Source organism: Dermacentor albipictus, chromosome 9 (genome assembly GCF_038994185.2).
Source record: "Dermacentor albipictus isolate Rhodes 1998 colony chromosome 9, USDA_Dalb.pri_finalv2, whole genome shotgun sequence".
Lineage (NCBI taxonomy): Eukaryota > Metazoa > Arthropoda > Arachnida > Ixodida > Ixodidae > Dermacentor > Dermacentor albipictus.
The window spans coordinates 39,565,058-39,581,993 of NC_091829.1; the positions used below are offsets into that span (position 1 = coordinate 39,565,058).

General features: G+C 45.6%; 1 protein-coding gene across 1 annotated transcript in view; it reads left to right on the top strand.

Annotated features, from left to right (window-relative positions):
- LOC135916490 (uncharacterized) overlaps positions 1-15,856 on the top strand; it is a 41,693-nt gene extending 25,837 nt beyond the window's left edge. The window contains exons 3-5 of the mRNA XM_065449879.2: positions 7,314-7,473; positions 11,661-11,997; positions 13,096-15,856. Coding sequence (XP_065305951.2) covers positions 7,314-7,473; positions 11,661-11,997; positions 13,096-13,501 — 903 coding nt within the window. The 3' untranslated portion in view covers positions 13,502-15,856. The remainder of the gene's footprint in view (positions 1-7,313; positions 7,474-11,660; positions 11,998-13,095) is intronic.
- The last annotated feature ends 1,080 nt before the right edge of the window (positions 15,857-16,936 follow it).

The window sequence follows — 16,936 nt, forward strand, 5'->3', positions numbered from 1 at the left end:
GTAGAGTGCTGATCCTATTGTTGGATGCCAAGCCCGTCGGCCAGCGCAGTCGCCCGAAAACAGCTACACAATTATCTGGTGGTCGTAACTCACTACTTTTGACTGAACAGATTAAGAAGCAATGAAGCTACCCGCGTCACCAAATTCAGACAAACTTCGACAAGCAAGAAAGCACAAACTGTGTGGGGGGCGTATTTCGACAGGTGATACGAGTGCGCCTTTCTGCCCATTTCAAGACGGGCATTGCATTGCGAGTGATAGTGGCGTCAACGCCCCCTGTAGCGATGGGCGCTGAAAAGAAATGAATTTATTAATAATAATAAAATTAAACTTATATTTTCTTAACTCATCACGAATATATAAAATTGACTAGGAATTTTATTTTCGTTGAATGAATCTAACTGTGTCTCGTTTGAATTAAAAAAACACGTTTTTCTTTCCCAATGTTTGTTCCCTCCAAACCTAGTCGCGCTTCAATCGCTGCTCCCATAACCCCCCATGCTGATGTCGGTGACAATCTGTACTGAACCGCTTTTCGCCCGAAGCTTCACGACCTATTTGAATCGACCTTGGGCTCGATTCGAATACCGGAGTTCCGTCAATCCACCCCGGCAAACATACCGAACTTTTCAAGTTCCCTGGTTCTAATCACCATAGCTGCCCTTTTCTTGCCGAATAGCAGAAGCACTGTAGACAGATTTATACCCTGAATATTCCTAAGGGTGCAAAGATGTTAACTCGCACCCTTTACGGATGTAAGGGTTGGAATTGGACGAGAAGTATCCTTAAGAGTGCGTATCAGAGTACAGTATACGTAAAAAAAAAAACGAATTCCTTGTCGTATGGTGGGATCCAACCTCGGGGTTTCGACACAGCAGCCTCACACTCGAATCGTTTGGCCGTAATCACACGCGCAGTGCTGTCGTTCCAACACCAACTAGCACTAACTTTGCATGACGTAAAAATTGTGACCTGCGCGATGCATAAACATTGCGTTATTTTACATGCACCTAGTATGGCAATACAGTTGTACAAATGCAGTTATGCAATGGTGTAAACATAAACGCGCTGTTTACGTACTCATCGCGTTTATGTTTGACATTTGACCGCTTCACGAAAGCGTCCCATCACATAATTCCCACATATGCGTTGGGTCTACATGATTAAAAAACAAATACTTTGTCGTCTAACACACAAGCCACGTCGTTTGGTTATCAGCCAACTATGCATTTACGTTTGTGCGTGCACGTACACATGCGCGAAAGTGTGTTCGTGTGACTTTCATCACACACATTGCGAATAACAATATCCCGTCTTCGCGTTCACTTACTTTCCCGAACCTCAGCCACACACAACGCCGCGCCAAGGCGGTATGGCGGTTGTCGTGTGGCGCGCAGCCTCCGTCGTGTACGTGTTGCGAGACTACGCTTGGACGCACAAAACTTTTGCGCGCATTGCTGTTTCCCGCGGCGAACGACGTTTAAGCTGATCGCGCGCGGACCCGCACATCGGCCTCGCTTTCCGCCAACTTCCTTTTTTTTTTTTTTGCACCGCGGCTTCACATCTGTGGTCAGCCAACAGCACCTAGACAGCACAAGACCTGTTCACTCCGATACGCAACGTCATGCTACCTGGCCCGACTGCTATAGAATCTAACCAGGATGCTCCCGAGTAGGCCGTGGTTATTTTTGACGCCACCGCTTTCGTCACGCCAACCTTGGCAATGGAAATTTCTGGCCATGTAGCGTGACGTCGTGGATCGGTGTGAACACGCCTTGCGCTATTTAGGTGGTGTTGGGTCGGCACAACCTGAGCCATACCGGCAGCGTTCTGAGTGCTAACGTTTTAGAGCTGCACTTGGAGTTTTAGATGCTTCCATCCGCTACCCTCTCCGGCCCTTTCCCTTCAAGAGACATCCATTCCGCGCTTCAGGAAAGCACGCCCATAACAGGAAAAAAATCACCATTCGCGTACTTTCTGCGTGGTTATGGCCTCAGAGGAGTCAGTTATATAAGGCTATAAACCAAACGGAGCGTTCCAGCTATCGCGGACAGCACCAAACGCTAATGCGTGCTTACATCTTTTTTTATTATTATCATCAGCTGCCCTTCTCTCACCGTTTTATTTCTCGCGCTGTATCCCTAACCACAATTACGTAAACCAGCTCTCCCAACTTGTCATTTTGTTTTTTTCCGCGCAGTTTGGCCCTCCAAGCTGCAAAAATAAACTTTGAGCCGCAGCGAGCTCTCCGGCTTCTAACAAGTCCGCCATATTTCCACTCCGAAAAGAATATGCAAGCCTGGTATATATGACCAGCAGCTTTGCACACACGGCTACATGATTCGAATAAAAAACGGGAACTGTAAGCTACCGAGCATGGAAAGTTCTGCTTTGGTAATGAAGACAAATTTACCAGTGACACCGCCCCCCACCCCCCGTGCCTCCCTCCTACCTCCCCGATTTGAGCTTCACGCTTCCTCTCAGATCGTTAGCGCGAAGCGCAAGGCTTAAACGTAGTTTCGTCTGTTTCTATAAATGAAAAAAAGCAAAAAGAAAATGAATAACAAAACTAACGCGTAACCGTAAAGTCGTGTACCGACACGATCCGTATTACTCGCAGTGGGGAAGCAAGTAAACAAATATCAAGTCCTATTTCCATTACGAGTGTGCGCGCACGACTGCTGACGTGGAATGATTGCTCGGTCAATCTCGCTAACGATGTGCCCCCTGCACGTCCTCCAGAGCGCCCCTGTTTGAAATGCAAAGCGAGCGAAACGTTTCGAATGAAACACCTACGCATGCAAAAACTTAAAAAAGACTAAGAATAAAAAATATGCACACGCCTTTATCAGTTGGCCCAACGAGCAATGCTGCGGGCACGTTCCTGAAAGTATATCCTGTCGTCTGCCCAATTTTGCTGCTTTTCATTTCGTTTGCAAACCACAGATGATATCTGCGATGCCCCTGCAAGCTCGTTTCTTCCATATCTTTTTTTTTCTTTCCTTTTCCCGGAGTTTTAGGCAATCGATGAAATAGATCGGTCATTTGCTCGTTTCAATTGCGAAAGAAAGAAAGGGAAAAAAATATACGATTCTGTTTTCGTGCGGAATCGTCTGCTGTTCGTTCCCGGCTTTAATTTGGAGCGTCTGCCGCGAGTAGTTCCCTTATTCGCGATGGAACGCTTACCAGAGAGGTATGCGCGAGCGAGGTATTAGCGTGGCTACGAGAATAGGAGACTGAGAGATGTAGGGCTACTGAGCGAGAAAAAAGAAAGCCTAACTTGCTTTATTTTACCGAAAAAAGTTCGCTGAAAGCTCGCGCACCCCTCCTGTAGCGGACTACGAGCATTCCACTCTAAATGAGATTACGGCTAAACTTGGCAAGCTTTGCGAACATTTATGAGCCACATACTTGAGGACTGACTGACTGGCTAGACTGTCTTGCATTATAATGATGGTAGATTGGCGCAAATCGATAACGGACGCAAAAGAACGAAGCGGGCAAGGACGGGCGATACTACAAGCTCATGCCACCCACCGACATTTGTACAATTGGTTGTCCAAGCGCGTGGTTGCATCACCGCATCTCGAGGGAAGAAACCGCGGCACAAGGCTCTCGCGTATCTATCTATCTATCTATCTATCTATCTATCTATCTATCTATCTATCTATCTATCTATCTATCTATCTATCTATCTATCTATCTATCTATCTATCTATCTATCTATCTATCTATCTATCTATCTATCTATCTATCTATCTATCTATCTATCTATCTATCTATCTATCTATCTATCTATCTATCTATCTATCTATCTATCTATCTATCTATCTATCTATCTATCTATCTATCTATCTATCTATCTATCTATCTATCTATCTATCTATCTATCTATCTATCTATCTATCTATCTATCTATCTATCTATCTATCTATCTATCTATCTATCTATCTATCTATCTATCTATCTATCTATCTATCTATCTATCTATCTATCTATCTATCTATCTATCTATCTATCTATCTATCTATCTATCTATCTATCTATCTATCTATCTATCTATCTATCTATCTATCTATCTATCTATCTATCTATCTATCTATCTATCTATCTATCTATCTATCTACCTGTGTGCGTGTGTGTGTGTTACCACAACAAAAAAGATTGTGCATATGGTACTTTCGTAGGTATGCCAGTTACTTCTATAAGCATAGATTTCGCGCCTAAACCAATCTTTGTGGGAACGGTTTATGTTTACCTTCGCAAATGCGAATAACTTCAGCAATCAGGATAAAAGTGCAGTATACCAAATACCACCCTGTATTATAACTCCCAGAGAGAGCGTTATACTCGAGAAAAGATACCGGTGGGTTTTTAACTTTGCTAATCTCACTGTGCAAATAATGGCGACTTCATTTGGCTGGGCGTGCGTGTAGTAGACTAGCTAGCTGACCGACCCATCATGGAGAGGTAGGAGAAATGAAAAAAAAAGAAAAGGAAAATGTGAGAGCAAAATGACTACAGACATTTTCTGTCTCGTTTTTCCTTTTTTTTTCAATTCTCAGCCCAATCAGAGCACGCGCGAGGCTGCTTAGTCTCGCTAATGAATCTCTCTGATCGACTGCATAGACGGTCACCTTGTATACGAGACAATACGGATAAGGAAAGTAAAGTACGAAGTCAAAGAGAGACTGGACCAGACTATTTACTTATCGTGCTAAAGTCGAAGGACCTGTCTGCCTCACTGTGCATACAATATGATTTTGTACTAGACAAATGCTGACACTTGTATGCTGGTTTTTCTTTCAAGGTTATACTTATTTTTTTTCTATTTTGTCGTAGGCTCGGAAACACAAAATCCCGTAATTTGTCTGACTTGCCGCAAGATAGTCTCATTCGTTTTGCGTGGCATACTTGCCGGGGCAGTAGCTTATGTCTCTTTTATACGCGTATATAGTACAGCATGACTCCCAACGATATCCCTCATTGCGTGGCTCAGTGTCTTATTCTCTTTCTTCAGCAAACTTGACCACAGACCTTAGAATTTTATTGTTCGCCCTGTGGGCAGGCCCTCATTACGGATTTTCGATACGACTGTCCGTCTGAGATTACCGGGTTTTGATTGTAGTGCGTGTTATTGTGCCGCAATGTTCATTAGGCTCGTTCTTTGTCTCCTACTGCTCCAGTCTGGAGCGTATATATCCATCGGGGTCTGCGGAATGAATCTTGGTCTTCGAAGGCAGAGTATAGGCTTGCTTCACCAGTGCATTCGATCGAACGAGCTTACGTTTGCTTTTCGCTTTCGTGATTCTCAACACCACATTCCTTTGAACCTACTCGTCATCTATTATTTGCTCTGTCAACACACATATTAAAAGAGATACTGGTGACACCAAATAGCACCGTTCGTGCTTTTTTTCCTAAACAAGTGAATGTTGTCTTTGGAATTCTGACGCTTAACAAAACAAGGTAAAGAAGAACGCCTTAACGAGAGAACTAGTAGAGAGCTTGGCACATACCTGAAGACTTCACCGACGATACGAAGTTGCCTGTAGAACATGGGGAGGAGGAGGAGCAGTTTTTCTGGCTGCAAAAAAAAAATAAGAGAAATGTGTCGCCGCATAACCTGACTAAGCACACGTCGTCTTTGGATCTGCTAGACCTAAGAACACAAGTTAATGTCTTTTTTTTCTTTTGACTACTACTAATGCTTCTGAAAGCAACTGAGGAGAGAGGAGACCTCATCGCTTTGAAGTAAGACTAAGCGTTTGGATGCGCAATGGACATGAATTCGAAAGAATCCTCTCGATTGCTTCTAACACCCACGAGGAAGTACCATATAATATTGAAAAATTTTTTGGAAGCTGGAATACGTTTGCATCATTTGCTGACATAGACACGCAATATTTTTGTAAAAAAAAACCTTCTCCATATCAGTATTTTTATTTCTACTGTCACTCTATCGTTTGAATTTTAAGTGTTAGCTCTGTTTTGTTTGCACCATTGCTTTAGGGGCTTCTTCATAATGTTACGTTCGTTCAAATGTAGTGTAGCACACAAATTTTACATTCTTATGTAGTAGATACTGTGGCAACAGATAGTCTCCCTATAACAATATGTACATTTTATTTGTGGAGCAGGTTATGTGAGCATGCTAATGTGATGTTTTATGTAACCGTTACACGTAGTACTTTCAGAGTTATGTATTTAAGTTTGTACAGCAGCATATATGTAAAACACTAACTCTTTACGAGACAAACAACAATTAGGCGGCGCCGAATTGGAACCCCAACGTACCCTTTCCATGTCAATAAATATGAGAAAAATAACAAACATATACTGTTTTCTTGGGCGGTATTGTACAGGTTAATTTCTTTAACACGGTCAAATGTGGCTTTGTTAACTGGAGATATAACACATCGCCCGCGTTGTCTCTCTTTTAACTGTGACGTCAGCAATAAGCAAAGAAATTGGACTACGAAGTCCTCTACTGACAGTCGACGAAAAAGTTGGCGGGACACTAAGTATGTGAAAAAATTGCATTTCTGAGAGGCCTGGACGCGTAGCCTCCAACCCAAAGTTTCATTCCGAAATATCTTTTGAGACCTACACATTTATCCATTAAATAAGAAGCGTCATGCCTTAACGAAGCGGAAAGTGACCTTTCTTGTGAAGCCCTTGTTGCGTCAACTTTTGTGGCCGACTGTACGTTCCAAGCCGCTGCTCGTTTAGGGCGAAGCCCCGTGAAGACAGAAGACTTAATGTTGCCTTTGTTTAAAATATGCGCGCAGGTAAAACTGCGCAAACGAAACACGACTTGTTTATCATCGGTGTGCCCATGCCATATATGGCTGATTAAAAGTTTGCAGGAACATGCAAAAAAAAAAAAAACGTTAAGTAATTGTGGCAGTTCGGTGCGTCCGCTTTCTTCTGTGCCTACGGATGTTAGAACCGCGTTACCTAGACCAAAATGAAATGCGGTCGCACGATCTGATTGCCAGTTGACGTTCTGTTAGATAGCGTAGATTCAAAAGCCTGCACAATTTGGCGAACAGCCAACAAGGCTCTCCCAAGGTTTGGCCAAAGCAGAAGTATTGAAACTAGCAAAGCACGTCGCGAAATTCCAACACGCGTTGTGCAAAACTGGAGGAAGAAGCTGCACGAAATCGCATAGCATTCGGATGACCTCATTTCCAACAGCTGTCTCAGTAAAAGAGTCGGGTTACGGCAGGGAATCGTGGAAGACTGTCTATCTGTCTGCCTGTTTGCGTTTTAGAGAATCGAAACGTCGCCTCGTTTTCGATTGCAGGCAGCAAGCCGCCAGCCACGGGAAGGCCATCTCGGCGACTCTCGACAGGGCGAGAACCGCCGAGGCCGCGCTCCGTCGCAAGCAGGCTCACCAGAGGAGGCTGCAGACCATCCACAAGTCAGCCTTGGCGTCGGCCATGGCGCCGGACGCCAGCGTTTGCCAAGGTAAGTGCACGAGAAGCGAGGCCAACTAATAAAAAGCGTTCCATAACACTTCGCGCCCGTATGGCACACTCACTTGCCTCCGATTGTCTTTGATGCCCTGATGACACAATGTCTATTGGTGGCAAATTTCGGAAACGCAAACGTGTTCTCTCGTCCCCCCCCCCTTTTTTTTGGAACGCAAGAGCGAAACAAGTTGTTCTTTCGTCAACAATACAAAGCCCTGACGCTATTGCTGAAGAGATATTATGAGCAGTGAGCCTTGAACTATTTAGTGCAGTGTTGGTCGGAGTAGATATTCGCAAGAGTGCGCAAGCATTCTCCTTCTGAGAAGAAGAAGAAGAAGAAGAAGAAGAAGAAGAAGAAGAAGAAGAAGAAGAAGAAGAAAGCTAAACTCAGTAGTGAGAGTCATCTTCGTTTGTGTAGGTGGCGCAACCCGGGGATCGTGGAGCGAGTTAAGTAGCGCAGAAGACTGGCACCTCGATATAACGAACGCAAATATAACGAATTAGTTGTGAAATTTTGTTTCGTCACGTTTTCGTTTACTGCGCATTTTCTGTCTATAACCAAGCCGAAAGAGGACGGCCACCATGTAGGTCCCTTTTGTTGAGAAGCGGGAAGTCTCTTTCTTTCTCCGCTTTAAAATCCTGCCTTGCGCGACAAGGCACTGTCATCCTTTAAATTCTTTCTCCTCGGCGCGGCATTATGTATAAGCTGCAGATCACGGCCTCAGCCCATCGTTTCAACGAGCGCCAGGCACAGTGGCTGAGAGTATCCTAACATCATTAGAAGCGTTATGTAACACCTGTTAAATACTCGCGAAAAAGTTTACATTCAGAGCAATACATGTCACGCATGCGAAATTCTGGCAGAACTCAACTACGACGACTATCCGAGTAAATGTAAAAGAGCGCAAGAATACGCACGGAGAAGACTGAACACCATCGGCGCTCCAGTCTCCCGCGTGTCTGTTGCTGCGTTCTCTTAGACTTACTTTATACCGAGAACCAACCAGCCAAGCAACAAGCCTTGTTAAGCCATTAAAGTACGTGAACAGCCGGAACGCGTCATGCGGGAGGCGTGTGCTGGAGCCGGACTCCTATCGAGCTTCCCTCTAGAGACACGCTGCGCCTTCTGGCGGCGCCGCTTTGAACTCCGCGCATATCGAGTGGACCGCACACATTGACCCGAGTTGGCTTCAAAGCGGTTCATCGAAGAGCGGCACAAACCCAGTTGCACATAGCGAGTGGTACATACCGAAGCGAACGGCGCACATTTTAGGCTGCATTATTTTCGGGTTCAGCTCACATTCTTTAGACTACACCGTCTTCGGGATCGGCTCACGTACGCGGAGTGCTCAACACCTACTCCCGCACCAGCGCGGTTAGGCCCGGCATTGCACTTTTGTATTTTGTGCCTGCACACGGACACGGTCCTGGGGGAAGCAGCCCTTAACAGCCTCGCTGTAAAACATAAGGCGGCCGAGAAGTAGAATCTTTTGACTCAAAATCTGCGGGTCCGGAGTAGAAATCTTGGCATGACAGTGGGGCTTCGTTTCTTTGTTGCTTTATAGAATCCTGACAATGTGTTCCGGGATTCCAGCGATAGACATTGGCGACAACAAAACGACTAGGGTAGTATAACTGCTATCACTGAAAAAAAAAAGCAAGTGTTCTTTGCAGCTTAACTGTCGCGACAATAATAAAAAAAAAGGATGACACATGGCAACACACCTTTACATGTATTGCACTCAGTGCTATGGCGATCTCCTTGCAAGATAATTCAATAAAGATTCAGCTCGAAGACCAAGCGGAAAGTTTTCTCTAAGTGACACTTCGCGAAAACGTAATTACGCACCGATTGCGTCGAAAATCTCAGTACCATTTTAACTGAGCCTAATCTGGCGACAAAGATGAGAAGCAAAATAAAAAAATGAACACGTATCGGCGCTTAAGCAGTGCTTTGGAATATCAAATTCTAATATTAAGAACGACGGAGACTGGAGCTCTGTGATAAGTAAAACTGTAAAACTGACCAAGGAAGGACCAGCGAGATGCATATACATTTATATGTATATATATATAGGCGGGAAAGAAAGGTCAAGAAATTTAATATCCCGCTAACTTATAGCGCGTTTAATAATATCTTGAGAGGTCATAGTAAAATATGTCTCATTTCAACAAACCAATGACACAATTTTCACGCTAATAAAGGCGCTCACCTAGCACCAGAGGGGGCTGACGTGTCATAGAAAACGAGAACTTTGGTAGCGCTAACGCAATTACGTGTCATTCTAACGTGGAAAGAACAACGCACGTTTCTTTTCCCCAAAGAGTGTCATGAAGTGCCAAGCGGAATAAGACGTGAATCTTTCTCGTTTCCGTGTTTTGCCACCAGGAACTCTGAATGAATTTTGCATAAATATTCCGAACGCATCCTACACAAAACTTTACGCACTCCTACAATATGTTGTCACGGCCGAAAGTGACTTGGCTGCAAAACGAAGATATAGAAGGCACAGCGATAGGCGCGTATATTATCCTCCGAGAACGCATTTCTTCGCGGCCTTCGCGGGAGGAAAAAAAAAAGCGAGAAGCACAAATTTGAGAATACCTCGAGGCAGAAGAGGAGGCGCCAAACGTCGGAAGGGTTCTCGCGAAATGTGGAAGCGAGCGCAAAGCGGGGAAGGCCAGGGAGAAGGAAAAAAAGAAAATAAATGAGATGTCATGGTCCACACTCACACATATAGATATATTTATACCACACCCCGGAATCAATACGTGGGGTCCAAGGACGCGTAGGGAAGGAACCCGGTCTCGCTTCCTTTAATATCGGCGACGACCTCGCTGTGAGTAGTTTTTCACCCAAGGGTGCCACAGTGTCATGCTCAGCTTCGGGTGCACATACTTGCGCCATATTTTCTCGTATTTCTTTGTTTATTATCCTTCCTCCCGAAGTCAGACAAATGATCGCTGTCGCAAAGTGATAGCACTCTCTTCTTCATTTTCTTTTTCTCATTCGCGGATCTCTTTTCAATATCTCCTACTTGGCGCCGCACAGTTGGAAGTTGACTTTTTTTTTTTTGCACGTAAGGTTTAGTACGCTAGGATTCGGACAACACCACTGCAACGCACCATTCACTAAGTCATTTGCTCCCGTGACATGTTGAGCGTGAAGAGAAATCATGCGGTCATCTTTATGCAAGGCCCGTAATACGACTAATACGACCACGAGTAGTTCCTAGCTCGAAGAACCAACCGCTCAGCGGTGCTCAATTGGACATTAATGTTTTCGCATTCGCGACTCATAACTGCTTAGGTGTCCTCGGATATTTTTTTTTATTGCTAGCTGCGTTGAGGTCATTCCGGAAATGTTGAATGTTGGATGGCAAGATTTATTTACAAGTGAATGTTATCAGCGTCGCAAAATCTGTTGTGTTCATAATTTGGTCCGTCAAAGCTTTCAAGGTTAAAAGAATTTGCAAAATTTTGACACGACAGCGTTAAGGGACACGTGTCACAGGATATTCGGCACCGTCATTTCGGCAGAATCATTCCGCACCACGCATACCCAACTATTTGAATATCTCAACGTAAGATATGTCAGAAAAATCGTAAATTCGACTTACAACCCACAGACATGACAGCGTCGGATTGTAATTTAAATATTTATTGATTTATTTATTTAAGATACCTTACAGGCCCATTTAGGGGCGTATACGATAAAGCATAAGTCTTTTACGCGGAAAATCAAACAGAAACCGTCGTTGCAGCGTTTCTACAATTCACAGACCGGCCACGGCGCGGCGAGTCCGGTTCCTTGCAACACCTCCAGATGGCGCTCACCTCCGCCGCATCGCGGCCCACGCAAACTTGCCAGAAAGCTGGCTTTCGTGCGTAGCATTTGCCACCAGCGTTTACCGGCAAACGTTACGGTTACATAAGCTGTAGTTGCCGGGAAGCGTGAGAAGCAGTCAGGGATCTTTGAATTTTATGGCATTCCACTATTAAAGGCGAAGCTTAAGCGTCCTCCAAATTGAGTTTCCTCCAAAAAGCGTCTGTCGACAACTTTGGCGAATATGTTCTTCAGCCTGATCCCTTTGGGATTGAGCAGTGTGTTGTATTTCAGTGTTAGAGGTATAGAACGTCATGGCAATCAGGTGTGTGAATGCTACTTCGCTTTGTTCGCAGGCCCCTTCTGCCCATTCGTGAGCACCGAACAACTACGCCTACAAGAGCGCATGCGCAGGAGGCGGTGTTTCGCCGACCAGGAACTGATACAAGCCCTGGCTGCACTAGCTCAACAACACCAGCAAGCAACGCCATTCATCGGCCCTGGGTCGCTGCCGAATGCATTGCCTCCGGGACTCCCTCCCATTACGCCGCCGCCTCCACCGCACACACCGGAAGAGGCCCTGCTGCGTCACCACTTTCGGTTGCTCAGCTTCGCTCGACATCCGGTGCCCACTCCAGGACACTTCCGGAGTGGGGTCGCGGGGATCGACTCAAGCCTTGCCTACGGCAGTGGGTGAGTACTATTAGTTACTCTACAGGGTGTCGCACATAACTTAAGCCAAGAATTGAAAAATGAAAAACGCGTCGGAAGCGAATTGAAACGAACGCATACTATTCGCAATACCCTATAATAACTCAGACAATTTTTTGTTGTTACCATACTTCACCAATTATGTTTATTTACCCAACTCTTTAATTACTGGCTGAGGACCCCAAGTATGATAAGCAGATTTGTAGAGCACCTTTAGAAACCACCGATCGAGTTGTTTCCTTTCCGATACGCCTCACGCAGTCCTTTCTTCCGGGTTGCAAATAAAGCCCACGACAAAAAAAAAAGCCACGTGACGGAGCGCTTGCGCAGTGGTTTCGTGCTGCTCTCAAGCGGGCGTTCGGGAACCGACAGAAGAGAAACGAAAAGGAAACAGAAATGCCTCGTCGGTGCTTTCTACCGCTAATTTTTCAAATTATGAGTCATTTCCAAGTCTAACAGCTTTGTTGGTTTATTTAGGTGAAGTTGATGTGACAGTATTTGCAGCCTAATTCAATGTGTAGTGTTGTGCGTACCTCATCTGGAAATAGAAAATGAAGGGCGGCGCTTTTGGCACTTCCGTACACCACAAAGAATATAAACAACAGCCCGCCGTACAGAGGAAAAAAAATACAGCTATTGTGAAGTACCTTTCTCTGTGCTGTTTCATTATAGAGGAGTTGCAATAGGTATGCTGAGGTAGAGGGTGCTTCGGCTACACCATTTTTCTCTCTTATGCAGCAATAAATAAATAAAGCATTAGATGACAACGCTAAAGCAAATACACCTGTCCCCACCGCTTCTGTTGCGATGCCTTTGTGCATACTACAATAAAGCGCTTATTATGTTCGCCTCTCTCTTATTATGTGTGTGTGTCTGTGTGCCTTTCTGCTATCCGCTTCCAATTGTCGCTGTTTATATCCTACTTTTGGAAATGTCGCTTTCGTTATTAATATTTCGTTCTTTCTTTCCTCTCCATTCCCCTTTTTCCTTCCTCAAATGATGGGTGGCTCTACGTGCAACAATAACAAACAAACGTACCGCGCCCCCTCCACCACGGTGCATTAAAACCGGGACGAACAGTTCAACGGCCCAGCACGCGTACCCGCTTCACGACTACGACGACTCCCGTTACCCCGTCTCCGTAAGCGGCGGCGGCGGCTGTTCACCGCCCTTCCTGCCACTTCCGGTACCAACGTCCGGGAGACCGGAACTCGCCGCGAGTGTTTCCGCGCGCAGTGCGAGGGTCGGCGCGTCCTGCTCGGATGACGTCACGCCCCGGCCTCTCGTAGTCCCGACAAGTACCTCGCCCCAACCGCCGGACTCGGCGCCGCGATTCCGTCACGCGCCGGCGGCGGAAGCGACGTCACCTCGGACTCCACCTCTTCCGGTGTCATCGTCGAGAGCGGAAGTGAGCTCAACTCCTGCCAACCGGGAGAAGAAAGCGCGTCTATCATTTTCCGTGGATGCCATCATGGGGATCAAGTGAAGGACGGCGAACCCTGATGTATGCGGGGTTGAGGAACGTGGGTGTCATGTGCTTGCTAACATTATCGAAATCAAACGGCGACAAAGGAACGAAGGGCTATAGACTCGGACAGTACGAGGGCTGACCGGGATCTAGTCAAAGATGCCACATGCATAAGGATTCTCCTCCGAGTGTTAGCTAAACGTCTTTCGTCTTGAATATCAAAAAAGTGTATGCAATTCATGAGTGTCATGTTGCGGCTCGAGATGGCTTTTGGGCCAAGAACCCACCAAGCCCATCGATGAGTACGACCGGTAGTAAGATTGAAGGAAAAGGAGTTTATTTGGAAGCCCGCTACATACATGAGTGTATTAAACGTCTCAGTTCCCATCACGACACTCTTAATACAATAGTCTTTCCTAAGCGCCTAGACTAGGGAATCTGACGACTGTGTCCCAGCCAATCACAATCGCATCGTTCCGCCTCACTCCACCTCCGATGGTGCTAAATATGTCCGGCATATTTAGCAAAACGAGAAAGTTTAGCAAGCACGCCGCAATCTCAGAATCCGAGCTCGGCGCCGTTCTTCGGTAGCATTCAAAGTTGGCCCTTTTCATCATTAGTACAAGCTGTCAGCTACTGGTAGAGGGGCCTTTTGTGAACCCGTAAACAGCCGGTGTCAGCGCGTGTTGACTTCTGGGTAGGCGCTGATGAATGGGTGGGGTTGCCCCGTGGCAAACGTCTAATCAATGCCCTCCGCCATATTGAGACGTAACAGTCATTAGTTTCTGACGCGCCCTGCGCACATCTTGCATGCACCGCATGCCTTTCCATGTGTGCACATATATCGTGAACAGCGCCCAAGTTGCCTGAGTCTATTGTCCTTTGTTCCTTCCACGCTGTGTGATTTCGACGATGCTAACCTACCAACTCTACCAAGTTGCCGTTCGGTCCAGTGGCAGCTAAAAACAGGATGCAGAATCTCCTGCTGAGGACATCGCTACATGCATGCTGAATGCGGTCACAGCCATCCAGCAGCAGAGGAGGAGGTTAGAAGGGCCAATTGGTTGCATCAGCCGGGCCCAGTGTACAAGATGGAGGCACCACTGCAGGCGACATCAATTACCAGACGTTGTTCACCCTCTGAAACGACCGAGCTGCCTAGCTTCAGACAATGAGACGACGGCCGACGTAATGAGCATGACGCGGCGAGTGGTTAACATAGGTGTCTGCGTGAACCCGCGTGCAGTGATTGTGATCGTGGTGCTTCGCAGTGAAACCGACTGTTGCGGATAAACACGTACGCGAACAGTGGGTGCCGCTCACATTGACTTTGTCCGGTGAGCTGCTGCAGTTTGCGGAATCCAGGTTACGCCAAGCGCTGGTGACGCCACCTTGTGACGCTCATTTCAACTACAACAGTGTGATCTATGGGGCTGGTTGGTTCATCTTTAGAATAAAAACTGGAACAGCGCAACACAGGACGAGTCAGTAAAGAGCACAGGACGGAGCGCTGTCTGTGCTCTGTCTTGCGCTCTGTCCTGTGCTGTTTACTCACTCGTCCTGTGTTGCGCTGTTCCTGTGTTTATTCCAACTACAGCATATCAAACAGATGACAGCAAGGGCATTGTTCCAGTCTACCGATGGTTTAAAGGCGTCGACAACGACAGCCGCTAGCGCATAATGAACATTTCCTTGCTTTCAGCCAGTACACCCATGACACTTAAGAACGTTTCTAGCGAGTTGTGGTTAAGCTAACGCCCACAAGATGTCGGTGCCAGCACTGCCGCTATACGGTGTTCCAGTTTTATGTATACACAAACAGTATACGTACCGGCTAAAGCGTCCTAATGACATTGGTTGTTGCGTCTTTAGGGAGGACCAACCTCTGGCACCATGTAAACTGACGTTATCGACAAACGGATTCGAGTGCTGGGCGTGAACCACATGCTGCATTTTGTGATCACAAATCTTATATGAGACCGGCATGTTGCGGACACATGTGAAAAAAAAAAAAATACTGGATGCATGAGCCCATGGGCGGACTTTGATATGTACGCATACGAAAGTCGTCACTTTTGATTTTATGTATTAGTGAAGACGACGCCGTTTGTGTAATCTTTTGAAGCACCCTGTACTTTCGTGAAGACTCCATCTTTCGTACGTTAACATCCATCCCTTATATTCTTTCACATTCACTCGTCTTTTGTGTTGGGTTGCTCTCAGAGGTGTTCTTTCTTATAATGTAAATATATGTTTTCTTGTTGAAAAAGTGTGGCACGAAACTTACAAAAGACATGTTGCGTTTGTTACATGACTGAAGCACAGATACTTGACGTGATGAATCTGGAAAAAACGTGTGTCGTTGAAATACAGCTGCGGAATTTTCTGTGCTTGTAAGAGCCGCACCTTTGAATTCACAAATGCATGCCCTGGTTGTTCGGATGCTATAACTGTCCTCGAGTTGGTTAGTTTGGCTCTTAATAGTACTAACAAGCTGCTAAACCAATGAAGGTACGTAGAAAAGCACGGTTAAATGTGGTGGTACATGCGGTAATTACAAAGTCATCTATCCATGGGCAAGTTATCGTTTAGTTCACTTAATTTTCCTTCGTCTTTTATTTGAAAAATTAGGTCTATAAAAAATTTACTTTTTGCATAAGTAATGCTATATTTCTATCGAAGAAAACAGTAAGACTTCCATATGCCTGGTCTTTTTTTTTTTTACGTACATAACAAGACGTCATCTCCTGGAGACGCCAGCTACACCGATGTGCAATCGCTGTAAGCGTCCTTTTTGCTTTCTTCGTCTTCGGCCCTTGCCCCGTCCCCGACCACGAATTAAAAAGAAAAACACCCTGAAATGCACAACGACGTCACAGCGATGCAAGAACTTTTGAATAACGAGTTCGCACGAAGAGCTCGTAAGCCGTGACAAATAAGCCACAAGTTCACAATCCCAACACACGAAAGAGAACATACGTCCAATGCAGACCCTATCAACGAAGAAAACAGAAGGCTAAACAGTTAACATACAGCACCACAATACACCATGCACCACAATATAAAAACTTACGACGAAGACGGGAGAACCTATCTACGGAATCATGGCCTTTATAAAGCCACTAATGTAGCAAAAATCGATACAAATCTCGTAAATACATGGTCTACACGCTCTGCCTGCTACTCCTGTGTACGTTGCTTGCTTTGTAGTTGTTGTTTTTTTGCGCTGTACAGTGCATTTTTCATAAGAAGAAGATCAAGTATCAATCTTCATAGCCTACATGTGAGTGGACATCGAGTTATGTTTGTTTTTTCAATGTCCACTTAAGGATTATACACGACTTGCCACCAGGAAGAAGTGAAATACTATACCTGACGCATCCTACGTTAAACCCGATCACTACATGAAGCAGTGGTGAGCTTTGCGAAGAACCTACTTCTGAGAAACCTATC